This window comes from Mesoplodon mirus, assembly GCF_964341445.2.
Source record: "Mesoplodon mirus genome assembly, chromosome: 11".
Lineage (NCBI taxonomy): Eukaryota > Metazoa > Chordata > Mammalia > Artiodactyla > Ziphiidae > Mesoplodon > Mesoplodon mirus.
The window spans coordinates 34,314,802-34,342,237 of record NC_138987.1 but is presented as its reverse complement, the minus strand read 5'-3'; the positions used below and the strand labels follow the sequence as shown (position 1 = coordinate 34,342,237).

General features: G+C 51.7%; 1 protein-coding gene across 1 annotated transcript in view; it reads left to right on the top strand.

Moving 5' to 3' along the window:
• The window catches only part of MYH9 (myosin heavy chain 9), a 93,138-nt gene that overhangs the window by 12,319 nt on the left and 53,383 nt on the right, over positions 1-27,436 (top strand). The window contains exons 2-3 of the mRNA XM_082636140.1: positions 20,265-20,616; positions 24,762-24,918. Of these exons, the coding sequence (XP_082492266.1) occupies positions 20,284-20,616; positions 24,762-24,918 (490 nt within the window). The 5' untranslated portion in view covers positions 20,265-20,283. The remainder of the gene's footprint in view (positions 1-20,264; positions 20,617-24,761; positions 24,919-27,436) is intronic.

The following is a 27,436-nucleotide window of genomic DNA, read 5'->3' as shown; positions in this document are numbered from 1 at the left end:
TCCTTCTGTCTTCTTTCATCCTCTCTGCTCCTGAGTTCCACTCGTGGACCTCAAAGTGCCGCAGTAACCAGGCCCCCAGAGTGGACCAGGGATGGACAGTTCTTAGGTCGCTCTGCCTTCCTCACAGGGGTGATGGCATCCCCCGCCCATTCTTGTGGAGCAAGTGTTCTTGGAGATGACTTGTCCCCTCTGAGGAGCCATAAACACTGCTTTTACGTGAGCAAGAGGAAACGCTTGCGGAAAACTCGTGCAGGACTAGAAAATCCCAGTTGCTGGCCGAAGTGTTGGGTGGCTGCCTGCCAGGGAGAGCTTCCCTTGCTCTGTCAGCACCTACGCCCCCCCACTGGTTTCTGTCTTAGCCCTTCTCGACCCTACTTGCTGGTGTCCCTGCCCTATTAGAGGAGTTGCCACTGGAACCCTTGCACTGTATGTGGCCCACTGTGAGCACTTAATACATGCTTCAGAGAGGGGTGAATATATTCATCCCGGAGCGTGAGACAAACAGACCTGGTTCAGCATCAGCGCTGTCACTTAGCTCTGTGGGACCTTGGGTAGATGGCTTTATTTCTTTGGGGTCTGAGGTTTAACCACTGTGCCATGGTTCTGTCTGGTACTTGTGTAAATAGGCAGGGGACCTGGAGTCAGACCCTCTGTTCTAATTCGGATTCTCCCCTGTGCCAGCTCTTGGACCTTGGAGGAGTCATGCATCGTTTCTGTGCATGTGTTTCCTTGTCTGTGGAACGGGGAAAATAACTACCATGAGCGTTTTGGTGCTCAATAAAGTTTAGCTTTATTGTTCATTTGTTTTATTTACATACAGTTTCTCCAGCGTAGTGCCAGGCTGTCTATTATAAATATATCTATTTTATCCATTTTTAACAAACCGATCTTCATGTACTTTTTCTATCACTGTGAAGTTTGAAGTCACACTCAGTTTACTGCTGTTGAAGTCTCCCAATCCCACGAGGGTGGCGGTATCGATGTTCCCATTTTAGAGCTGGGAAAATTGAGGCTCAAAGAGCCTAAGTGCCTCACCCCAGGTAGCACGGGAGAGGTCTCAGGTCCTCTCCCCGCTCCTCTAATTTTCAGGCCAGTGATTTTCCATATCTGCTTCCATTGCCTCTCCTGCCCTCTCATCCCACTTAACCCTTTAAGTGGATAGTGTCTGTGAAGCTGGGGGCTTGTAGACTTTCACGCTTTTGTACACAACCTTAATGCACTGGTTGTTGGCCCGGTGCCTCCCTGGCTTATGGTGCCAGGTGTGAAATACAGCCTTCCCTGTTCCACTGGAGACACACATCCGTGGGCGGCAGGTGCGGGTGGGCGGGCAGGTGCGGGTGGGCGGCCAGGTGTGTGAGATGGGCTCAGCTTGGCTCCTGCAGGGAATCTTAGCTGTTCCCCCTCAGCCTTCCAGCACTGCTCCTGCCTCCTAGCTGCCTCCTGGCCGCCTCCTAGCCCACCAGCCTGCCTTCTGCCCAGAGCTGGGCCCGCTGCCCCCCAACCATCTCCTGCGCCTGCCAGGGTGTGGAGGAAGTGGCTGTGTTGCACCGAGCGCTCATGAAAAATGCCTCATCACGGGATTAATCACGGGCCGCCGAGCCCGGTGGAATTCCCAAGGCCCCGTCCTCACTGTGGCTTCTCACCTCCCTCCAAACCTACCTGGAGCTGGTTCTGCCCACTTGCTGGCTGGCACTTGAAACCTCACATCAGGGAGGAAGGAACAGACAGTGGCCTCCAAGGCCGAGACTGAAGATGCAGCACGGCAACGTCCCTCCCAGCCTCTTACCAGCCAGGTGCCCTGGAGCCCGGTTGTCCTCAAATTGCGGACACGCTGGGGACACTGGGCCGAGGGCTCTTCCGGGTTGCAAACCCCCGTGTGCAGATCTTCACAGTCTACACACCTAGGGCAGACCAGTGCGACAGAGGCTGAAAAAGGATGGCTCTCTTCCCCTTTAAGACAAGTCTCAGGCTTTAGTTATCCTTAGGTTGAAATAGCCAAGCCCCCTTCCCCTTGTGGCTTTCAGACAAGAATCTGAAGAATGTGATACTCCATTGAGGACCTGAGCATGATCAGGGGCTGGGGCAGGATTCTAGGCCCTTCAGGGGACTTTAGCCTGCCGCCTTTGTGCTCCTGGACCTGGACATTCCAAACTGGTTGTGGTTGGGAGTGTGAACCACAGGCCTGTTAAATTCTTGCCTCCTCAGTGGGATCCGCAGTGGACAGCTGGGAGGGGCGGGGAGGGAAACCTCCCCCTTCTGACAAGCTCATCTTAGAGAAATCGGATTAAAGGAGTTTGCAGGTGAAATTTGCCTGATGCGAGGGGGGCTTGCGTCGGCCGCTTGGGTGCTGGGTGGCAGGGAAGGTTGTGGGCCGTCCCCTTCCTGACCCATTGCTGACGGCCGGTCACCAGGTCTTCTCACCAGCCTTACCTACTGCTCTGTGCCTTTGCTGCCTCTCTGCATGTTCAGAGCCTGCTGGGTAGGCGCAGACCCCACGGTACAGGCAACAGCAGCTACTACTTGCGCCCTGGAGCAAGTCACCGAAGCACCCTGGGCTTTGGTTTCCTCATCTGCAAAGCAGGACACTAACAGAACCTACCTCTGCGTTGTCGTGTGCAGTAGTGAGGTCTCACGTGAGAAGCACCCAGAACTAAGTGTCAGCATGGTCCTGTACTATGGGCTTTGTGATTCCTGTACAGATGAAGAAAAGGAGGTGCAGAATGGTTAAATTATGTTCCCAGGACTTTCCTCATGGTGCAGTGGTTAAGAATCCACCTGCCAAAGCAGGGGACAGGGGTTCGAGCCCTGGTCCGGGAAGATCCCACATGCCGCGGAGCAACTAAGCCCGTGTGCCACAACTACAGAGCCTGCGCTCTAGAGCCTGCAAACCACAACTACTGAGCCCACGTGCCACAATTACTGAAGCCCACGCGCCTAGAGCCTGTGACCTGCAACAAGAGAAGCCACCGCATGAGAAGCCCGCGCACCACAACGAAGAGTAACCTCTGCTCACCGCAACTAGAGAAAGCCTGCGTGCAGCAACGAAGACCCAACATAGGCAAAAATAAATTAAAAAAAAAAATTATGTTCCCAGAATCCTCAGCCAGTGAACGGAGACTCCAGTGCCCACATCCAGGTTGGCCGGATGTGTCCCATCCTGCGCTGATCCCACAGCCTCTGTGGGGTGTGTGTGCACACGTCTGCGTGTGCACGTCTGTGTGTGGGGGAGGGGAGGCTCCGCCCAGGGCAGGCTGGTGTGGCCGCATCTGGCCGCTCCCTAAGGCAGGGGCCACCACCACTTCTCTCACGCAGCTTCAGCCTTGGCCCCTCTGGGACCAGCCTGTGGCCCGGGCAAAGGAATGATTCTCAGCGGGTGGTTAAATAAGCAGCGGCCAGGTTTCTGGTGACAGATGTAGTGAGGTCATCCCTGCGTCCAGGCTCCCTGCTCAAGGACAGCTGGGCTGGCCAACCTTTCAGACACGGGTGCTACCACACTATGCTCTAGGAGCTGTCATTTAATTTTTTTGTAAAGTGTGAAATAAGTGGGTTTTATCTTCACCCCGTGTGTGGCTCGTATTTGGGTCATTTTCTCCCGGGAGGGTGAAGGCTCTGGGATGCTGCTTGTCTAGCCTGGCTTCTCTGGAGAGCTTGGCTCTGCCCGCCCTCCAGCCTGTGTGCCCAGGCCTGGCTCCGTGCTGGCTCAGTGGTGAACAGGCCCAAGGGATGGAAACGAAAGAGCGACAGTTTGCCGTCCAGCTTTGGATTTTTTGTTTCTGCTGTCCAGAGTGATCAGAGCAGCCCAGGGGACGTGGCCTCCTGCTCTCACCATCCCAGGTCCTCTGCTTCCCATGCAAACTCTCACTATTGGGCCATCCCGACCGCAGCCCTGCTCCCTTGGACCCATTTTGTGAGATCCTCTGGATGCTTAACCCTCTGGAGGATGATGAAGGAAGAAAACCCTCTGAAGTCAGTTCACGTTGCCTTGGTGGAGAAGGAGGCCACTCCAGTGCCCCTTTGCCTTTGAGCTGGTAACCAGGGGGCTCCTAAAAGTCCGTGGACTGTACTTGAGGGTCTCTGTGACCCCCTAAGGTGGTACACAGAGGGTTCACAGCCTCCAACCAATTCTCAAAGGGGTCTTTGATGGCTGGAAGTGTTAAAAACCACTGATCTAGAGAAATGGGGACTTTGGGTTTCCTGTTTATAGAGTGTGTGTGTGTGTGTGTGTGTGTGTGTGTATAAACAGATGTGCAGAGGCATATCTGTTTATACACAGACACACACAGACACACACAGACACACACACACAGGCTATATCAGGCAGGAGGGTCTGCTCATTATAGGGTTAGGTGACATTGTCCCAAGGATATAAATGTGTGGAGAGCACCCTTCCTGGGGTGGTGGGCTTTTCCTCTCCCATCTCATCTGTATTAAGCCTTTAATATAGCACTTGTGGGCATCTCTTCAGTGTGGGGCTAGGCCTGGAGCTTTGAGTGGTGATGTTTTGATAGTAGTGGATTTGATCTGTTTTTACTCTGCATACAGAAGAAACTGGGCTTTCTTTCTGTCCTTGTGATTTTCCACCTGGGCTCCAGGTCCTCAAAAGATGTTTCCTAAGCCCCCAGATCCAGACAGGTCACTTCACCTCCCTGAGCATCGGTCTCCCTCTTTTTTAAGGGGGACGGTGGGGAGCAGGGAATGGGGCAGGGGCCGTAGGATACCTGCCGTGGCTTTACTGAGGGTGTCGGGATCAAATGATGGGAGCAGCGGGGGACGAACAGTCCAGCCCATGTCAGGTGACTGGGCTGCTACAGCTGCCATCTTACGTGCTGGAGGTTTGACACCGCCTCCCACCGCTGCGCCCCCCCACCCCACCCCCGCCCCAGCCTTGCTTTGGCTTTGGACTTAACTTTTGCTCGTGAACTTCACTCTGTGTGATCTTGGGCAAGTCGCTGGCCTAGTCTGAGACTCACATACCCAGTGAAGGCTGAGGTCCGATGGGTGTTTCTCAGGCTGTCAGTTGAGACTCACTGGTGGGTTGTGAGATTACTGGTGGCAACCAGTAGTTTTAGGAATTAAATAGACTCGAGTGGAAAATATCAGAGTGCATAGTGTGCACATATCATTTTGCGAAGCTTCTGTTTGACACATTTGCGTATTTGCCATAAAAAGCTTTTAAATCATTTTTTTCTACTTCGACTTGAGAGTTTGAAAAAAGTGTTGGCGCCCCCAGGATGAGATGCTTCTTGCGGGGGGCTGGGTGGGGTGGGGTCTTTCAGCCCTGACTTGTGTGGTTCCTGCCGACAGGTCTGAGCCGAGCTGGGTCTCCTCCACCACTGCAGCTGAGCCTGTAAATGGAGCTCCCTGCAGGATCAAACTCTTTAACTAAAGTTCTTCACAAAATTCTGGGAAGTGAGCTGCATTCCTGGGGTGGAATAAATCATGCTGAGTGAGGCTAGGCAGGATGTGACTTCAAACCCCTCGACGTGGGCTTTGTGAAGGCGGCATTTGTGACTGACTCATTATGAGCTAGCTCAGCGGTGACACAAACTCCTTGAGAGAAGAGGCAAGACCGTCCGGGAGGGGCACCGGCGGGCCCGGGGCGCCACCAAGCACCGCTCCTCCCTTAGCTCATTTTGGTTCCCACAATAGTCCTGTGAGTTGAGCCGTGCTCTGACCGCATTGCAGAGATGGGGCTGTCAGCTCTCCGCTGGGGGCTGCACAGCTCCACGCCCTCCTGTCCTCCCAGCTGTCCCGGGGAGTGGGGGGGGGCAGCTGGTAGTATCTCCAGTTGATGCATGGAGAAACCGAGGCCTAGGGGCCCAGTCAACCTGGCCCAGTTTGTTCTGTTAGTAAAGTGACGGGTCTGCAATCCCCCAGCTAGTCTTGTCTGTCTCCTGAGTCTGATTCTTTCTAAGACGCCTTCCGTAAAGGTCATGAATAAGTTATCACCATTTGGAAGGTCTCTCTCCTCTCAGGGCCGACTTAAAAGACTGCCTGATCAATTCAGGAAGATGTTGTTGACCTCTAGCCAGTCGTGTGTCAGTTAGAAACAAAACGGAGATTAGTGTACATCAGATTTAGCTGGAAGGGTGGTGGAGAAGAATGAGGACGCTGATATGATCCTGAATGGCCACAGAGAAGGCTCAGCCCATTCTGGGCCTTTACTGCCTTGTCTACTAAAGAGAATCACTGAGGTTTGGAAAATAAGATGCAGGGTTACTGGGTTTATCCTCAGGCACTTTAAGAATGGGTGGCAGAGAATCGGTTGAGCTTGGCCCTTGAAGTTGGGACCTTTTGGGAGACTGGAACCTTCCCCATTTCTAAAGTTCATTAGGGATTACTCAGCACCTACGCAGGTCTGTCATCAGGGACCTCGTGGTGACTGGGATCCATCGTGGCCCTAGAGCTCTCAGCCCAGCAGAATGGGATCAGGATGGCTATTGGTGGAAGCGGCTACGATATTCAGGGATTTTGTTTTTTCTGTCATTTGAATATCGCTCAGAATAACAAGCTGCCAGAGACCTGGTGGGTCCTGGATGGAGTGGTCTTCAAACTTGTCTTTCGTTTCTGACCTCAAGTTGGGCTTCTCAGCCATCCTGATGTGGACTCAGGAAACCAGCGTGCTGCACTTTCCCATTGAGACTGCGGCCGTATAATTAAATCTTCTCAGTATGGTTATTTTTCTGTGTTGGGTTTCAGCAAACTGTGCTTGCATGCATGCTTGGGGAAAGAAAAACCGTCCTATCAGCAGAACCAAAGGGAAGGAATAACTTGACTGCAGGAATCTGAAGGTTTGTGTCGCCCCTGTGTGAGTGTGGGAAGCTCTTGAGGATTCAGGAGATGCTATCTGCGGGAGGACAGGGTGGTGTGTCCGTGCACAGTTCCTGATGAGAAGTCAGCCAAGCTATTTTGTCAACCTTGTCAAACCCGGGGGTGCATCTGGGAGGATAATATGCACCTTGCTCTTTGGGGGGGACCCCACCACCACGTCTGAAACGACTTGCTTCTCTGCAATTTCTCCTGGGCAGCCGAGTGGAAGGAAGCTCATTACCGAGTAGGTGAGGCACATGTGTGATCTCACTACACAAATATTGAACCAGTTAAAAGCAAAGTCAACATCCAGTGCAGACAACTTACCCGCAGATCTACTGGCAGCTGGTCGCCCAGCTTCTTAACATTGAGTGAGAGCTGCACTGCTGATGTGCCTGTCCCCTCCTTTGACACCAGGCAGGAGGGGTTAGGAGGGAATGGTTATTCTGCTGGACAGCCAGGTTCCGGAAGACACAATGTGAGCTGTAAACCCAAGCATTCTGAATAGTCGAGTTCACGTCCACAGGCACCGACTGACTGAGGACCCTCTCTCTGAACCCTGGGCTCAGTCAGCACCTGAAGGAGTTCCAGGGACGATGGGGACAGGCAGAGAGGTTCTGGTGGTTCTGGTATAAGGCAGACCGTGCTGGAGCAGGCCTGGGGAGAGGAGAGAGAAAGAGGAATAATATACCGGGTGTTAGGAAAGGCTGCCTGGGTGAGTGGAGAATTGTGATGAAGCGAAGACTGTCTTCTGGGGAGTTGTATGTTTTATTTGTTTGTTTTATAAATTTATTTATTTATTTATTTTTGCCAGTGTTGGATCTTCGTTGCTATGCACGGGCTTTCTCTAGTTGCGGCGAGCGGGGCCTACTCTTCGTTGTGGTGCGCGGGCTTCTCATTGCGGTGGCTTCCCTTGTTGCGGAGCTCTAGGTGCACGGGCTCTAGGCGCGTGGGCTTCAGTAGTTGTGGCACGCGGGCTCAGGAGTTGTGGCTCACGGGCTCTAGAGCGCAGGCTGAGTCATTGTGGCCCACGGGCTTAGTTGCTCCGTGGCATGTGGGATCTTCCCGGACCAGGGATCGAACCCATGTCCCCTGCATTGGTAGGTGGAGTCTTAACCACTGCGCCACCAGGGAAGTCTGGGAGTCGTGTTTGAATGAGAGTGTCTGGCAAGGGACAGGAGAGATGGGGCTGGTAAGGTAGTTGGAGGCACTGGTTGCGGGAATTGGTTGGGGTCTAAAGGCCATAGAGATCTTTCTCTTTAGGTGGGAAAGGTCGTCATTCTGAATGGTGGATTTCTTAAATAGCAGAGCTGTTTTCAAGCTCTGCTTCCTGCCCTGATTAGTTGCTTGATTCATTCATTAAAAATGTACCTTGTGGCCCTGAGGACAGGATGGTATCTTAGTGGAGGAGACTCAGTCAGGCACTTTGGTCTCTGACACATGATGCAGGAGATATATGCCCAAGACACTTTGGTAACACTGGCCAAAGAGTTCCTGGGATGCTGGGTCACTTCTCACTTAGGAGGAAGTGACCGCAGTGGGCATGGACTGCCAGGGTTCTCCTTGCCTGGGTTCTCCCTGAGCTGGGCTGTTCGGAGTGGTAGCTCAGAGAGTGAAGTCTGCCTCCATTTGCCCCCCCCTCGTGTGGCATGTGATCTCTTTCTCCCCAGCCTTGTCAAGGAACTCTTTCTCCTCTCAGGTTGGAAGCCCCCTCCTGGCTGGTCCATGGTACTTTCCAGCTGCTGACTTCTCTTGTTGCCCTCTTAAACTGAGGTCAGGGAGGGTGGTCTCTAAAATACAAATCCAGTGATGTCACCCTCCCCCACCTCCCCTTGTCCCTAGAATAAAGTCCACATTCCTCAACATGGCTGATAAGATACTGGGTGAGCAGCTGTGCACCCCCCCTCCTCCACCCCCAGTCTCCAGCTACTCCCTCCCACGCCCCCGCTGCCCCCGCCCCCTAGTCCTCACCCCCTGCCCCTCCCCCTATGCTTCACTAGGAGGAGGAAATCTGCATACTCAAGTCTGGTGTCACTTTTGATGGCCTGGGTTCCTTGGGTTCAGGCCCTGTATCTCGGCGTTCCCTGGGGAACTCAGGAGTCCTGGGAAGCCCCTCCAGATGGCCTCTGAGGAGGGAAGGGCGAAGGGGATGGGATCTGGGGCTCTGGTGCTAAATTCCTCTCTGGCCTGTCTCTGGTCTGGTTTTCTTATCTGCTAAGCATCGATACAGGCTTGGGTTGGAATACTGCTAATGGAAACAAGTCCCAGCTTCTTCTGTAAGCAAACAACATTCCTGAGGTGGGGAGGGGAGGGGCCCATCCGCCATTCTCCCATTCCTCAGCAGCTTCTGGGCTCTGGGCAGCTGGGGGCCCCCTCCCCCCTTCATAGCCTGGGGAGAGTGAGCACCTCGGGGTGGGGGGGGCTGCTGTGAGGTTGGCCCTGGGTGGCTGAGTGGCTGAACAGCCCCTGTGTTTATGCACGAAGGCTTCTGTGTCCATTATCGTGTTTGAGCCTGACAGCAGCTGCCCAGCAAGGGTCACCCAACTGGTCAGTGCCAAGCCAGACTCAACCCCCCTCCTCTGCCACAGGCCTCCTGCACACATCCCACCAGACCAGCATTTCCCAGGCCAGCATCAAGAAATATTTTACTGAAGGATATTCCTGGGCGTTAAGCCTGAGTGGGCAAAATGAAGTGGGTTTCCTTACTGTAGGCTTCTCAGAACCTTTTGTGTGCATTGCGGCTCAGCAGGAGGGCTATGGGATGCAGCATTTCCAACCTTCCTTGGCCAGAAAACCCTCTCCCCTCGTGCAAATCACTTAGGAGGCTAAGGTGGCTAAGAGTCACCGGATTGCACCACCTTGTTCTCTGTGGAGTAGTGTAACCTGGAGAAAGAGTCACCAAGCTTCTGGAAGCTTTTTTCGTAAGTCCCAGGTATGATTCCAGGAAGGATTAGGATTAATCAGGTCAGGAGGACAAGACAGAGGAGTTGGGAGGCAGTTCCTAATAAATGTCAGATTCTTTGCTGGGAAGTTGAGTTACAACTCCTCCAATGGTTGACGGTCCATACTTTTTTCTCTTTCTAAAGCTAGGAAATTGAGGTGTTTCCAGCTTGAAGATCACAGGAGTCATGAGCTGGGGATCAAACTCAGGGCCATCCGACTCCAAATTCGTGCCCATTCCATTCCTTTCCATCATGGTGCATTACAAACATTTTATCTTGGGATCTGCAGAGTCGGTGCCCCACGAGGCAGTGGCTTCTCCAAGTCCTGTCTCTTTGCTCTGAATTGATACCAGAGAATGTGCCTGTGGCACTTGCTCAGCAGATGCAGACCAAGGACAGGAGAGGCAGGAAGTGTGGCCCAGGGCTTTTCCTGGCTCCCAATGAGGGCAGAGGCCACGCCACCCCAGCTGAGGTCCTGTCTGCTATGTCTGGTGGTAGATGGTAGGCACCTCCATCTTGGTTAATCAGGGAGTGCTAGATGGTTCCAGAAAACTGAGATGGTTTATTCAACCTTATGCAGAGCTTCTTGGGGTCCAGTAAGTTACCTTTAGTACTATTTCTGTTTGTGGGTTGAAAGCCCCAATATGCTTTCTTTCCCTTTTTGTTTGGGGGATATAAAAATTAGTCCACAAATGGTTCAGGTTTTGTAACAAAGAAGACAGATAAGGTGGCTGCGACCCTGGTGTGTGCTTTCAGCTCTGCTCTCCCTGTCACTTCAGCTCTTGTACTCTCTGGCCTCTTTGCATAGCGCTTCGAAAACCTTCCCCACTACTCCTCCTGCCTCCTCTTCGTCTTGCTCCTTATTCATTCATTCAGGAAACTTTAACTGAGCACCTGCTCCAAGTCAGGCATTGCACTAGACGTTTGAAGATGAATGAGAGCCGGTCTCTGTCCTCAGATAAAACTGCACATCATGACTATCCAGCTGCTGGATTACGGCAGTGGATACAGGACAGAGCCCAGAGGGGAGGGACGTGAGGGAAGTCTTTTCACAGCAATCAGAGGACTGAGCATGGAGCTATTTGAGAGAGGGTTCCTGGTGCAGAGGACACCTCTTCTTCGAAGGCCCGGAGGCGTAAGCAGAGTGGGATGTGAAGGAATTGTTTACGAGGAGCTGGGAAAGGCTTAGGCAGCACCACAAAGGGAGGGCAGGGGGAGAGGGAGGGCTAGGAGCACAGAGGAGATCAATGGGTAGGGTCACAAAGGGCCTACTTACCGTGCAGAGATGATCTTATTTTATTTTGGGGAAGTCGCAGAGCCCTTGAACTGTTTTGGTTGGGCTAGGAATATCAATAAAATAGAAAGTAGCAGGCCTAGAAATGGAGCTGCTGAGTCATCCTGAAGGCAGTGAGGAGGCTGGATTTGAAGGAGGTGGAAGATGCAGGGGAAGAAGAGCCAGCCAGGAGCAGCTGTAACAGCCCAGAAAGGACTGGAGGCAGGCCTGGTATGGAAGGGGTGCTGGCCATGAGGTTGGTGGAGGGCTTGCTAATCCACCGGGGAGGAATTTACAGTGACTGTCTTGGGTGACCAGAAGGACAGTGTCTTAGCCTGAGATGGAGACCTAGAAGAGAGTGCAGGTTTGGGGAGAGGAGGGTGGGGGGGAGTTCAGGTGTGATGATGCTTGTGGGTCCACCAGGTGGAGACGTCCCTCTGGTAGGTGGGAAACATTCACCTGGGTATCATCCCTGGAACTAATCCTTTTTCTTTTTTCTTTTTATCTTTTAAAAAAAAATTTTTGGCCACGCTGCTCGGCTTGTAGGATCTTAGTTCCCCGACCGGGGATGGAACCCGTGCCCTCAGCAATGAGAATGCAGAGTCCTAACTACTGAACTGCCAGGGAATTCCCTCCCTGGGACTAATTCTGATTTGCCAAAACCATCCAGTAAATAGCTTTTGATGGATTTCCCAGGACTATGGGGTGAGCTGGCCCAGCCATGAATGCGCTCCCCGCTGCCCTGCCCGCAATGTGGCTGCTTTCTGTCTTCCGTTAATCAGGGCCTCTTTTTGTTTTTTTTAAATTAATGAATTTATTTATTTTGGTCTTTGCTGCTGCGCGCGGGCTTTCGCTAGTTGTAGCAAGCGGGGGCTACTCTTCGTTGCGGTGCACGGGCCTCACATTGCGCTGGCTTCTCTTGTTGTGGAGCACGGGCTCTAGGTGTGCAGGCTTCAGTAGTTGCAGCACGTGGGCTCAGTAGTTGTGGCACACGGGCTTAGTTGCTCCTCGGCATGTGGGATCTTCCCGGACCAGGGATCGAACCCGTGTCTCCTGCATTGACAGGCGGATTCTTAACCACTGCGCAACCAGGGAAGCCCCTCACCTGGGCCTCTTGATGCTGGCGAATCACTGCCTGAGCTGCCGTGTTGGAGGCTCTGAGGGAGCTTCATGTCCTGTCTGGGGAAGTACATCAGCCTCCTTTGCCTGATTTATTCTTTTTAACTGGGCATTTAGGAATCTTTTAAGTACAGTCCAGTAGTGGTCATATCCCTTAAAATACAGTGTATTACAAGGGACAGTCCTTCCTGGGTGACAGCACCATCCATGATGGTCACTGTCTGGGTCCTGGGAATGACTTTGCTCTGAGGACTTCTGTTTGAAGGACAGTTGGCTTGTGCCCTTGAGAGCTGGGAGAGAATTTACTAAGGAGAGGTCTGGGTCCCTGATGCAACATTTGTTCATACTAATCCCTTAAATCAGTGGTTCTCAACTGGGTGCAGTTTCCCCCCACTCCCCACCTTTGGCAATGTCTGGAGACAATTTTGGTTGTCAAAACCGGGGACCAAGTGCCTCTGTCATCCAGTGGATAGAGGTCAGAGATGCTGCTAAACATCTTCCAATGCACAGGACAGGCCCCACAGCAAAGAATTATCTGGCCCCCAATGTTCATAGTGCTGAGGCTGAGAAACCTCGCCTTAACTGATCACATAATTTCATAGTTTATGAAAAACTATACCTTCTCCCTTGGCCTGGAATACTTTTTTTTTTTTGCGGTACACGGGCCTCTCACTGCTGTGGCCTCTCCCGTTGCGGAGCACAGGCTCCGGACGTGCAGGCTCAGCGGCCATGGCTCATGGGCCCAGCCACTCTACGGCATGTGGGATCTTCCCGGACCGAGGCACGAACCCGTGTCCCCTGCATCGGCAGGCGGACTCTCAACCACTGCGCCACCAGGGAAGCCCCTGGAATACTTTTTGGTCATCTTCCTCCTCCCCGATCAGTATCCTACCCATCTTCTGGGACCCAGCTTAAATGTCATCTCCTCCATGAAACTCTCCCTTGAGTTTCCAAGTTTTCCACTGAATCACCCCTTTCTCTGTTCCTGCAAGCAAGTTGCTTGTTCCTCTGTTTTCCTTCAGGGAGTCTTGATCCATGGTTGGTGGAATCTGCGGATGTGAAGGGCCAGCAGTACTTCTTCTTCATCCATACAGCCAATCTATCTGTTGGGCCCCCACCATATTTGGCACTGGGTGCAGCTGTGAAAGGGAGAGGAAACCAAGGAGCTTGCTTTCTGTCCACTCTGTGCTCTCTATAAAGTCCCAAATTGGCACTGTCACTAGTGGTACGTGTCTATCCTGTCATCTCACTACATTACAAGCTCCTTGGGTCCTTTGCACCTTTGTCACAGTATTTTTGCACGTAGAGCCTCAGTATGTATTAGTTGACTGAATAAGTAAATCTTATGAGTTTGAAAATTTCTATATTACTTCAGCAGGTGCTTTCATAGGCTCTTTTTTTTTAATTTAAAATTTTAATTTTAATTTTATTTATTTATTCTTTGGCTGTGTTGGGTCTTCGTTGCTGCACGTGATGCACTACGATGGGGTGAGCTGGCCCAGCCATGGACGCGCTCCCCCCTGCCCTGCCCTCAGCGTGGCTGCTTTTTGTCTTCCATTAATCACCTGGGCCTTTTTGTTTTTTTTAATTAATTAATTTATTTATTTTGGTCTTTGCTCCTGCGTGCGGGCTTTCTCTAGTTGTAGCAAGCAGGGGTTACTCTTCGTTGCGGTGCACAGGCTTCTCATTGCGGTGGCTTCTCTGTGTTGCCAAGCATGGGCTCTAGGCACGTGGACTTAAGTAGTTATGGCACACGGGCTTAGTAGTTGTGGCTTGTGGTCTCTAGAGCGCAGGCTCAGTAGTTGCAGTGCACGGGCTTAGTTGCTCCGTGGCATGTGGGATCTTCCCAGACCAGGGATCGAACCTGTGTCCCCTGCATTGGTAGGCAGATTCTTATCTACTGCGCCACCAGGGAAGCCCAGCTCTTTTTTTTTTTTAACTTTTTATTTTATATTGGAGTATAGTTGATTAACAATGTTGTGTTAGTTTCAGGTGTACAGCAAAATGATTCAGTTATACATATACATGTATCTATTCTTTTTAAAATTCTTTTCCTTAACAATGGAACTCAGGCACCTCGATAGTTTCATTTCACTCAAAAGCAATGGCTATAAGGAGAAAGAGAAGGGGCCTGCTTACCTGTGCTCTCTGGGACGGGGGTGGGGATTAAAAAAAAAATTAAAGGGGCCTGCTTGCGTACATCAGTGACTAAGCTGGAACAGGGCTCTGGTGTCTGGGTTGAGGCTGCCTGGGTCTCTGAACTGGAACCTTGGCTCAGAGAACTTGAATGGCTCCCCCAAGGTCACGGCCCTCACCTTACTTTTAGCTCTGCCGATTTAAGGTGGAAATGTGAAGAGTCCCTTGTACAAACCAGCACAAGGGGATGTGGGGTTTGCAGCCTCGAGCTGGCATAATTAGAGCTGGCATAATTATAATTAATGTCCGTTTCACTGGTTTGCTTCCCCAGCGGGGTTCTAAGGTTGTGCCCTCCCCATGGCCGCGGAGGGCTCGCGGGAAGGCAGTCTAAGTGGAAACTGAGCAGGGCCTTGCAGCCGAGTGGCTCTGAGTTTGAACCTGGCTTTTGTGACTTGTCTGAGCCTCATTTCCCCCACCTGTCGTATGAATATGATGACACACCCCTTATGAAATGATTGTGAGGACTGAGTGAGAAAATGGAGAGCTTAGTAGCAGGCTCTCAGTACTTTAAGATGAGTTAAGATGGTAGCTTTAAGATGAGTTGTGATGGGGCTTCCCTGGTGGCACAGTGGTTGAGATTCCGCCTGCCGATGAAGGGGACACGGGTTCGTGCCCAGGTCCCGGAAGATCCCACATGCCGCGGAGCAGCTAGGCCCGTGAGCCGTGGCCGCTGAGCCTGCGCGTCCGGACTGGAGAGGCCACAGTAGTGAGAGGCCCGCGTACCGCCAAAAAAAAAAAAAAAAGATGAGTTGTGATGGCTTTGAAAACTCCAAGCCTAGAACTTGGCCTGTGGAAGGCTACATAAATTCTACCATCTAGGAATGGAAAAGCTCACAGTGTCTGGACCACTGATTTGTCCTAGTACAATAAATTATGTCTTTAAGGGGCTGGCAGATTCTTTTCCAAACAAGCACACAAGCAAGTACAAAGAGAACCAACCAAGGGGAGGGAGGGAAGGAAGGAGGGAGGGAGAGGGAGAGGATTCCTTCGGAAAACAGGAAGGAGTAAAAGATCCAAATGGATCTTTGGGGGGGAAGGGGAGAAGGCAAATAATCGAGGAATGACATTTCGTGTTAAAAGCAGAGGTTTTTGGTCAATCTATTTACTTGCAGTTTCATCATTTCCTGAGAATCCTAATTTAGCCTCTGGTTGTGTCCTCTCGATTATGGCCTAAAAAGGCAACTACTTGGGTTTCTTGGAGTTGGACTGGCACCCGCAGGAAGCCGGCAGGGAAAGGGCTGGCTCTAGCCTGATCTGATCTCCAATGGGCCAGAGCCGCCTCCTTTCTCCTTAACCCGTTGCTGGCCTGCTGATTCCCACAACTTCCCAGGACTTCCGAGGTTCCCTAATCTGAGCCACGAGCTCTTTCCTGCAGACAGTTTTCTTAGTGCTGGTGTGGTTACTGCCACGTGGGTACCCTGCCCAAGTGGCCGTGCACGCCAGTGTACCCTCGGGGGCCATAAAAACACCCGGACAGATGTTCCTTTGCTCCCATAACTCCACTTGAGAACTTATCTCAAGGTGGTCCATTAGATGAGAGGGAAACAACTAGTAAGCGGTAGTTTTTTTTAAAATCACTTTGGAATATCATGCAGCCATTAAAAGTGATTACTAATGAGGCTTTGGGGTCAGGGGTCCTGGGTTCGAGTCCTCATCCCCCCCAGCTGTGTCAACAACAGGTTACTTTCCTCTCAGAGCCTCTGCATTGTCCCCTGTAACAATGAAGCATTTGGATAAAAACCATCAAGAAGCAGACTATGGCCCTGTGGGGAAGTGGTCAGAGTGAGGAGGGAAAATACAAAATGTGAAACTCCCTGCCTGAGATAGTTAAAAATCAAGTGTTTCTATGAGCCAGGACTAGAAGGGACCATTAAAAAAAAGAGAGAGAAAACTAATTTTTGTGGGGAGAGTGTCAGGAATTTGGTGGGGGGTCTTTTTCTTTCATCTTGTAAACTGTTCTGTTACATGCAGTTTTTAAAAAATTTCAGAGGCTGTTTAGCATGGTCCCAAGACAGGGTGGGGAGAAGTGGCGTGTGCTGGCTGCCGCAATCAGGCAGTCGCCTCCCTGGTGTCCTTTCTATAAAGCCCCTTCCTTCATTGCTCACAGCTCTGGATGGTGGCGGCTTGCTCCACCTGCATCCTTAGAGGTGAGTGTTAACCTGTCTGCTGGCTTCCCCGCCAGGCGCACGAGAGTCAGCAGCCACTGGGGCCCAGGAGCCTCTACCTGACACAGGTGGAAACAGGAGCTCAGCTGCAGCCCTGTGGCCCCCAAAACCTTGAATGTGGATGTTCCTGTCCAGGCCTGGTGAGAAGGCTCTTGAATAGAAACTCCATTGTTTATCGTGACCTCTGCAGCTCTCCCCACCGGTCTAGCCCCATGTATTGACCTGGGCACTGCTGCTAACCCACATCATTCCAGCACAGTCGCTGAAACCAAACGGCTCTGTCCTTGGCCTGGTCAAGCAGCCGTGTTTAATGAAAAGTCCTGCTCAGAGAGAGGTGCTGAGGCCAGTGGGGACTCCTCGAGCCCACTGTCCAGGGGCGGCTTGGCCTCGCTGGAGGCAGAGGGCCGCAGCCTGTTTCAGCTCTGAGGGGGCGGGGTGTACCCCTCACTCTTACAGGAAGTATGGCTTGGCCTGCAAATCTCAGATAGCTATCAGAGGTAGACAGTGCTGGCCTGTACCTGCCCCCTGCCCTCCCACTGAGGCCTGAAGGTAGGGTAGAACCAGGAGCTGAAGGTGGGGGGTTGGGTGGAGTCTTCCCCTGCTACCTGCTGCAATGTTCATGGCCTCCAGTGCAGGCTCACTGATGAAAGGGCCTGGCAGTTCACCCAGATTCCCAGGGTAGGCCAAAGGCCAAACGCCCAGGGCCTGCAACCTGGAGGTAGCCCGCATACTCTTTGCTCTAGGTTCCCCCAGGGTTGGAGTTGCTGGGGTGAACTGGAGTTTGATGAGGGCCAGAAGTCATTCTGCCATCACCGAGGGACCATTCACTGTTGACAGTCGCAGGCCGAGGGAGTGAGAATGTTGGATTTCACCCTGCCCTGCTCTTTGACAGGCCCCATGGTCCATACCAGGAAGACTCATTCTCAGCCTCCCTGGCTGCCCGATAATGCCCAGTAAATCTCTGCTGAATGTTGTGGGATGCCTTCCCCTGTGCTGCCCGTGCTCCCCTCAGTTTACTGACAGTTTCAGCCCAGCCCCAATGTTGGCCTGACTTCTTTTGCAAGACCCCAGGCATAAGTGTGCTGGGAAGAAGCCAGGCCTGGGGACCAGGCAGATCTGGGTTAGCCCATAACTGGGCCGGGCAACTCTGGGCAAGTGACTTGGCCTCTCTGGACTGTTTCCTCATTTGTAAACTGGGGAAAATAAGAGCTTTTTTTCCCAGGGTGACTGATGGTTAGGTGAGGTTGGGAATAAACCAAACTTGATGTTGGTAGGTAGGTACTTAATGATTGGCCCCTTTCCCCCTTCTCTTGGAGTGATCTTGTAAAGGGTGCCTTCACTGGACTGGGTTGGTGGAACTCCTAACGAGCAGTGGACTTGGGGTTTTGGGGGACAGGGTTGACGTGAATCCCTTTTTGCATATTGATGGGAGATTGTCCTCTCCTTTCCGGGTTTGAGGTCTGAAGAAAGGCTGAGAACCAGCAGCCAGGGAGGCCCTGTGCTCAGTGATTGTTGCGAGTTCTCGAGCATGGTGGTGACGTGACTGGGGAGATTGTTTGGGGACCCTGGGTGCTAGGACTTTGCAGAGGACGACTGGCCTATGGTCAGATGGACGGCAGAGAGGCAGAAGACAACTGGTATTTACTCTGGCAGAGAGAAGCCTTTGATTTGTTTGAACGGACTGGCCAGTGTGGAGGTGAGGACAGCTGGATTTGGGCCTGTCTAGCCTCCAGACCCACACGGAAGATGAGGCTGGCCAGGTGGTTTGCAGCCATCCCATTCCTGCCTTGTTTGCTGCTGCCTAACTCTGGGCCCTCCCTGCTGCTTCTGGGAGTGGTCCTTGCAGGTGGATGGTGCCCCTTGGTCCCCCAAGAGGGGCTGCCAGGGTTTGCTTGTGCTGCGAATGTAAACAAAGCCACTGGCTGAGCTTACTGGGGAGGCTGCCAGGCTCTGCTCCTTGGATTTGCCTTCCCTTGTGGTGGGTGGGAGCTAGCACATTTCCTGGAAAACAGCCTCTCCTGGAGTGAGTCCAGGGGAGCCCCTCAGCCTTGATCTGGAAACCATTTAGTGAGCCCAGATAAGAAGGCCTGGGCAGCCCAGACTTCTGCTTTTGTTCTCTGCCTCCCAAGCCTTCAGCCTCCTTGGCATCCAAGTTCCTGTTGGGATCAGAAGCATGAAAGACTGTGAGACTCTGGGTTTGGATCTGGGGTCCTCCTGGCTTCCTGGGCCTGGGGAGGGAGCCTTGACCTCACAAGGGAAAAGCTTCCCTGTGTCATGAGTTAGTCAGTGAGCTTCTGGGTTGTTCCTCTGGTGGCTGTGGGCTGGCTCGGTCTTAGACCAGGGTTTCTTTTTCTTTTATTAATTTAATTTAGTTTAATTTTTTTTTTAATTTAGTTTTTGGCTGCGTTGGGTCTTCGCTGCTGCGTGCAGGCTTTCCCTAGTTGCAGCGAGCAGGGGCTACTCTTTGTTGTGGCGCGCAGGCTTCTCATCACGGTGGCTTCTCTTGTTGTGGAGCACGGGCTCTAGGCAAGCAGGCTTCAGTAGTTGTGGCACGCGGGCTCAGTAGTATGGCTCGTGGGCTCTAGAGCACAGGCTCAGTAGTTGTGGTGCACGGGCTTAGTTGCTCTGCGGCATGTGGGATCTTCCCAGACCAGGGCTCGAACCTGTGTCCCCTGCATTGGCAGGTGGGTTCTTAATCACTGCGCCACCAGGGGAGTCCCTAGACCAGGGTTTCTTAGTCCTGCTTTTGGTTCACTCAAAGCAGCTGTCCTCCCAGCTGATCTCAGCCTGAGCCTCTGAGCAGGAATAAGTACTGTGGTTAGACTATGGGAGACCACAGAGACTAGGAGTCCTTCTTAGGTAACTCTGGACTAAGCCCCTTACCTCCAGAGAGCTTCTGTTTCCTCATCTGTAAAATGGGATGATAACACGTACTTTACCCACTTTACAGAGTTGTTAGGAGGAGGATCTTCTGAGATAGTGAAGTGTGTGTGATAGTATTTCATAAACTATAAAACCACTCAGATAAGAGGGATTATTATTTTATCATCTTTGTTTTGCAAATCAGCTTCAAAAAAGGCAAACACACATGGACTTATGTTCTCCTGGCCCATAAATTATGAGCGTTGCCTTTTTACATCAGTGCCTCAGAAGGGAAGTACTCATTACTCTCCACGATGTGTCCTGGAGCCTGACGTCTTTTCTTCTCGCCTTATTTCTTGGGGCGATGGAATTAAAATCTGTTGGCAACATATTGGTGTTGTGTTTTCTTCTCTTGGTTGACTCCGTGAAATAAGAAAAAGTTTTTTAAACTGGAGACTTCCACTCTGTGCACTTGTAGTCAGTTGCCTTTTTTGGGTTAACTAGAAATGTGTTCTTGTTGGAAGTCCTCTTAAAGTGTGTGGTCACTTTCCTGCCTTAGCAGGTGTAGCTTAGTGTGACTCTAATTACATCTGTCTGAGATTCTTATTATGCATATCATTTGGCACAATCGTTGTTTATAGATTTGTTTGTGCATTGATCCTGGGATACATCTTACCATTAATTCCTTACAGAATCTCTGATATCAACTTGTTTTTTCAGTGATGTACATCTTTCTCCCGAAAGTAGAGGGCGAGAAAATTTTGACAAATTGTACAATCTGGTTATGTATAATTTTACTTATTATAATGCTGTACAGTTTGCAAACACATGACGTGAGCGGTCTCTTTGTGGCTGGTATAGTTGTAGCTAACGTTGTATCCTTTTTTTCTCCCTCAGGTCCTGGCTGTAAGTCACCATGGCGCAGCAGGCTGCCGATAAGTATCTCTATGTGGATAAAAACTTCATCAATAACCCGCTGGCCCAGGCCGACTGGGCTGCCAAGAAGCTGGTATGGGTGCCTTCCGACAAGAGTGGCTTTGAGCCCGCCAGCCTCAAGGAGGAGATGGGCGAGGAGGCCATCGTGGAGCTGGTGGAGAATGGGAAGAAGGTGAAGGTGAACAAGGATGACATCCAGAAGATGAACCCACCCAAGTTCTCCAAGGTGGAGGACATGGCGGAGCTCACGTGCCTCAACGAAGCCTCGGTGCTGCACAACCTCAAGGAGCGCTACTACTCAGGGCTCATCTACGTAAGTGGGCGGGGCTCTGCACGGGTGGGAGGTTCCAGGGCTCATTTACATAAAGTGGGCGGGCTCTGCACGGGAGGGAGGCTCCAGGGCTTATTTACATAAGTGAGTGGGGCTGTAGGCGGGAGGGAGGACCTACCGAGAAGGAGATACACTGACTGGTGTTAAGTGGAAAAGTCCTCCTTTATAGACCAGCTTCGCCCAGGCTTCTAATATGGCAGGTGGGAAGGATTGAGGCCCAGAGAGGGCAAGGGACTTATGCAGAGTCACACAGTCAGGTGCTGGCAGGCCTGAGACTGGAACTCGGGTTTCAGTATCTCTGTCTTGATGAAAATATTGTATGGACCAAATTTAAAGTCCCTGTCCCTCGGGGTACTAACCACTTAAATTCAGAATTAGTGACCTGCAGAGAAACAAACAGCCTTAAAGGAAGCATTGCTTGTCTGTGGAGGGGAGATGGGAGCTAAGTGCTGTTGTCTGGGAGTGGAATTCTCCCCCCTTGGCATCCTCAACTGCTTACGTTAGAACCCCTCCACTGGCTCTAAGAAATGGGTCCTGCTCAGTAAAGCAGAGTGATTCAGGTCATGGGAATTGGAGCCTCCAGGATCTGGTTCCAGTCTTGGCCCTTCCTGACCATTTGACATGGCTACGTGGGGCCTCACTTCCTCATCTACGAGGACTCGTGAAAGCATTGTAAAGCACCAGCCAGCCCTGGGCTCGCGCAGAGCCGAGGCTCTGTAGCTGCCACCTTTTGTCGTAGGTGAAGGTAATTCCGACCCTCTGCTCGGCCTTTTATGGGTGTTGCTGTTCAGCTTGGGTCCTGTTAGAGCATTGCTGAGTGTGAAACAAGTCGGTGGCCTGCATTTGCCTATCAGCTGGCTGCAAACGGAAATATTAGTTATGAAAGTGCATTCGACGTTAGTTGCTTCATCTCTCAGAGTGTGGGTTTTACTCTAGGCAGGCATGGACCTGCGCCTACAACTCCTGGGCAGGACCTGAGCCTTTTCTCCAGAACTCTTCAGCTGGAGGCGTTAGGCCTTAACTCCCGTTTTTGCTTCTTTGCTGGCATCTCCCGTGCGCAGATCCTCAGTCCAGCCTCCTCCTTGGCATCCTCACCAGAAGGACGTCGATTGTCTGTGCAGTTGCCCTAATGGAGACCCCCAGCAGGTGCAGAGCTGCGGGGAGATCAGAGCCGCTCGGTGGGGCTGCCTGGGCAGGGGGCGCTGCCTCATTCACAGGCCCCCTCTCTGCACACGCTGTTCCAAATTGCGACCCCGGGAGCCTTTGTGCGGTGTGTCTGCCTGGCGTTGTGGGGAGCGTGGCTAATTCTGCGCCACAGCTGCTCTGTCTGTTTCTTTGGTGGGGGGAGGCCCGGGGGCAGGGGGCAGTCGGGCACAAAGAGCTTCTGTGGCCTGTGAATGGAGCAGCTCCCTGGTGTGGCCGTGTGGGAGCAGAGCCCCTTGTTCAGTGTCTGCGCCTCCACGGGCCTCCAGCAGGATGAGCTCACAGTACAGCCCCTTCCTCCCACCTGAGCTGCAGTGCTCATTCCTAGGGGCTTAGTTTCATCATCCACTGATTTGATGGGATTAGCCCAGAGAACTTTGAGGTCCTCTTGAACCGCCCCATGGGACCATCTGCCCACCCAGCTGTCAGAAAGGCTTGTCCTAGTAAAACTCAGGCCCCTTCTGCTGTCACCACCAGCTGTTTCCAAACATCTGGCCCTGTGGCACGCCCTAAATGTGTGACCACGATGTCCTTCGCTTTCATCGGGCTGGATTTCCTAGAGTGTGGGTTTTCTCAAACCCCAGGAACAAAGCTCACTTGTTTCTGAGCTCCTGGGATGACCTCGCGGCTCCCTGGCCTGCTATCTCAGCCCCACCCGACAGTCATGGAGGGAAAACCAGAGGTTTCCCGCTGTGCTCCCGTCTTCCCGTAATACCCGAGCTGCAGGTTGCCAACACCTCGTGCAGACTTCTTTGCATCAGAGCTTTCCTGGTACCTCCTGAAGAGAGTAGTTGGAGGGAGAACAATTGACTGATTATCCCAGGAAGAAGGAAATTCAGGGCCCTGCATCCCCTCCTCCAAGCAGAAGAGGCAGTCAAGCACACTTGTTCATTTCCAAGCTCAGCTGCTCTTTTGCACGGGGGCCGGTGCGTGGTTGGTGGGTCCTTCCGGAGTTCTGCTTTCAGCCTAACTTCTGCTTGAAAAGTCCAAGACCTGTAGCCCTTGGCCAGTGCTGGGAAGGGCCTTTGTGCTCCCGACTGGCTCCTGTGTGGACCCTGTCTTTGGATTCAGCCACAAGATCCACCCTCAGTTTTGGCGAGACTGGAGTGGGCAGGGTGGAAGGGACTGGATTGACACATACCCAGCCCCTCAGATGTTGGCTTCTGTTGGATCGAGGGGCAACACTGTGGACAGTGAGGGTCGAGGCCACTTGTAGCAAGGGAAGCAAAAAGATGTGAGGAGTTCGGAGAACCAGCTTCCATGACCAAGGAGGTCTGCACTGGGGGCATTGTGGAACCTAGGTCTGCTCCCAGCTCTGCCAGGAACTGCCTCATGGCCTTCAGCCGTCACTCAACAGTCGGGGCTGCAGGTGAGTCATGGCTTATGGGCCTCGCTTCGCCTGGCATCTTCTGGGCCTGTGGCCTGTTTTCCTAGGGAGAAGGTGCTTGGGTTGCTCCAGCTACCTAAAGAAAGCTGTCCCCCCACAATGAGCACCCATCACCTGGGTGGTCTCAGGGGGTCTCGCCCAGCTCTTAGGAGTCTGTCTTTTTTTTCTTGTTGGGGAGAAGGATCTTGGAAGAAAAAAATAGCAGGAAAATTATTAGAAAAAGAGGACACTGAAGAAAGGCAGATCTGCCTAGACCGTTGCCCCCAGAAATTGCTTTCCTGACCTACTCTGGGCCTCTCTCCATGGCTGTGCTGGGCGCTGGGATCCTCATAACCACTCAGTGAGGATCCACTAGCCTGCCTGTGCCCATTTTACAGATTGAGACATGGAGGGAGAGGGAGGTTAAGAAACTTGCCCTTGCTGAGAGTTGACTCTGGGGTCTGATTTTAACCTGATCCTCTCAGACCTGGGGTATCGGGTATACTCTCGGGAGCCTCACATGGAGTGTTGATGAATTGGGTTCCCCTGCAAGAGGAGACCTGGGTCTTGGAGAAGTTTCACAGGGGACATGAAAGTGGTCTTTAAGTTTGTTTTTTTTTAATTAATTTATTTTTATTTTATTTATTTTTATTTTTGGCTGCGTTGGGTCTTTGTTGCCACGCACGGGCTTTCTCTGGTTGCGGCGAGCGGGGGCTACTCTTCGTTGCAGTGTGCAGGCTTCTCATTGCAGTGGCTTCTCTTGTTGTGGAGCACGGGCTCTAGGTGTGCGGGCTTCAGTAGTTACGGCAGGCGGGCTCTAGAGCACAGGCTCAGTAGTTGTGGCACACGGGCTTAGTTGCTCTGCAGCATGTGGGATCTTCCCGGACCAGGGCTTGAACCCATGTCCCCTGCACTGACAGGCGGATTCTTAACCACTGCACCACCAGGGAAGCCCCGGTCTTTACGTTTTTTAGAGATTTTCATGTGAGTGTCTCTGGAAGATTCCAGGGAGAGAGGTATCTGTCAGTGATCTATTATCCCACAAAGGATCCTAGGTGGTTGAGGAGTGCCATGAGTCTTTCCCAGTGTTGGGAAAGTTTAGGCTTGAATATCTCAGAGGGTCCTTAAGGGTAGAATAATTTGTATTTCCACACAGTTTGCTTGCTGCAGCCGAATCCTTTTCCCTTTGTGCATCTCTCACGATGCCAAACACATCTTTATCGTCCTTGGATCTGAGTTTCGTAACTGGACTCCTACTGTCCACGAAGCTTGCCCCAGATCTCGCCCGACGCACACGCTTGTCGACATGCACAGCTGGCAGCAGTCTTGCAGTCGAGGGAGGCTCCCCTCAACTGAAAGAGCAGAGATGGTGCCGGTGCCCCAACGCCTCGGCAGGTCTGCCAGAGGGGGGCCCGGAGAACCAGGGGCTCCAGCGGGGGGCTTTCACATCAGGCTGACTCGGGGTCCTTAGAGGCAGCAGGCATTTTGCCACAAAATGTGCTTGACGTTGAGAATCAGACTTCCTAACCCATTCCTGTTTGCCGCTCTTTTCTTTTAGACCTACTCAGGCCTGTTCTGTGTGGTCATCAACCCTTATAAGAACCTGCCCATCTACTCCGAAGAGATCGTGGAAATGTATAAGGGCAAGAAGAGGCATGAGATGCCTCCCCACATCTACGCCATCACCGACACCGCCTACAGGAGTATGATGCAAGGTGAGTGCCGTGGCCTTCCCAGGGGCTGAGTCTTTACCTCTAGCCTTGTTGGCACCTTTGCAGGTGCTCCTTCACGGTGATCTTGTGGCTGGATTGGTGTTGATGGCACTGGTGAGGGGGCCGTGCATTGTGGAGGTCTGTAAGCCATTGCGTGAGAGTCAAGAACAGTGGCTATCAAAGGAGATGTTTGTATGTAGATAGAATGTTCAAGAAGCTTTAAAAAATGCATTTCCTAATTATTTTCCCAATTTCTCATTCTTGTCAGGAGGTCCTATGCCAGTCCTCTGACTTCCAGGCCCCCTCTTCTACCAGTTACTTCCTTTCCTTCGTTATTTTCACTTCTTCTTCTCTTCTACACAGTTTGGAAACATGCTTGAGTTTTCACATCTTTAAAAAAAAACACACAGAGTCTCTCCTGGATCTTGTGCCCTACTGTAGGTTGTCTCTGCTCTCTCTCTCCCCCATCATAGTGGAGCTTTTTAGAGGAAGTATCCGTGCTTACTACCTCTGTTCAACACTTCTCAGCCACACTCCTTGCCCTGCACATCGTGCCCCCCATTCTGTCTGACAAAGGCCACCCTCCCTTCTGTGGAGCTCTGAGCTCTTATCTTACTTAACCTCTCCCAGGATTGGACAGTCTTACCCACTTCCTTTTGAAAGCCCTTCCTTCCTGTGACTCTCTGGTTCCCCTAATCTCTGCCTTGCCCATCTGCATGCTTCTCCCCTGCTACACCTGGTGCTTCTTAAAGTCTCATTTTCTGGACCATGGCCCATCCACTCGAGTGGTTTCGCCATCACTTTCCAGCTGAGGACCGGCTCTGTTAGCTGATTGCTGCCAGCCACTTGCTCCCGGCTGCCATTTCTTCATCCACCCAGTCACCCAATCCTGGAACCTGGCTCATCTTACACTGTCCCCTTTCCCTCTCACCCCTTTTTCCAAGCCAGTCAGCACTCTCTATAGATTTTATCTCTTTTAACATTTCTGACCTCCTTCCCCCTCTTGTCTCTGTGGCCCTGGCCTTAGTTCAGGCCTCTACAGTTTTTTGCCTGTACTATTGCTGTGACCTCTTAACCTTTGCTCTTAATAGAGCCCTCTCTCTGTGCTTCTATCAGAGAGTCGTCTTTCTGGAATGCAAATCTGATCAAACCCCTGATTTGAACTCTTGAAAAGTCTCCTCAATTGCCCCAAAGGTAACCCTTAAACCCTCCAGCAGCATACGGTGCCCTTTGTAATTGGCCTGCTGCCTACCTCTCCAACTTGCTGGGTACATGGAACTCCTTACATTTCTCCAGTAGGCCTCTCTGTTTGAAGCCGCCATGCCTGTTCCATCTGCCCTGCAATAGCTGGCAAGCCTCTAGTCTTTTGTTAAAGACACGACTGAAGCATTACTGCCAGCCTGGAAGGATGTCTGGGCTAGCCCTAGTAATACTTTGACTTAGGTGTGGACTGGGCCCACGTTGCCTTTATATTCTCAGAGCTTAGTCAACTACCTAGCACAGGGCTGTGTTCTCATATCTTGTATTGATAGTGGTTTTTCATGTCCTATTACATGGGCATCCTTTTTTTTTTTTTTTCCTTTAAACTTTGTAGTCAATCTAGGCTGTGGTGGTGATGAGTCTTATTGTATTAACAACTTTGTCCCTGGTTTAGTGGTTTAAAATGGCAACATGTGGGTCTGTCTTGTACCATCCACATAGTGCTGTGGAAGGTGTTTCATTGCTAAGCTTGGTGAATTATGTAGGTTGTACAAGTTTGGCCTACCCTTTGGCTCATGTTAACATCTATCAAAATTCGTTGAAGAAGCCAGCCCTTTAGTTTTAAAGTAGGATGTCTGTTTCAGAGTGCTAACTAGAACAGTCTGGTAGGAGAACATTCTGTGGGATTCCAGAAGAGCCTGAGACTGTCTCTAGAGGTTATGAGTCAGTTTTCTCCTTGCTCTCATAATTGGCCTCATGCAGGAAGTGCACCCTGGAGTATTCTTGAGCTCTTCACGACTGAGTTAGGGCATGTTCCCACACTTGGATCCCAGACCTGAAAGGTTTTCTTGCAAGTGGGATTTTTCACTTCTTGCCAAGCCATTATGATAAGAATAATGTAGTGATGTACAGCATGGTGCCAGGAGTCGGAGTCTCTGGAACTGAACTGCCGGCCTTTTTTCTGACAATCTGTGGGACTTCCTCCCAAAGAGATTCGCCCAATTATTATGTGTTCAACAACCACAAAGAATTCTGAGGGGCAAAAGTCAGCACTATAGGTTGGATATAATTGGGAAAAAAAAAAAGGGAACTTGCAGAGGGCTGGAGCTTTCCTTTGTGTTGATCAGGAAGTCTTGACCATAATGGAATGGCCTTGATGGGAACTGAGGAGCCACCCCAAATTATGAGGGTAAATGGGTGGGTGTTTGCATCTTTTGGACATCTGCAGGCACAGGAAACCTAAGGTCTTGTTGCTTTTTTTAAATTATCTGTGTAGGTGCTGGGTCCGCGTACTTGCTAAACCTCAATCTGAGAAGTTTTT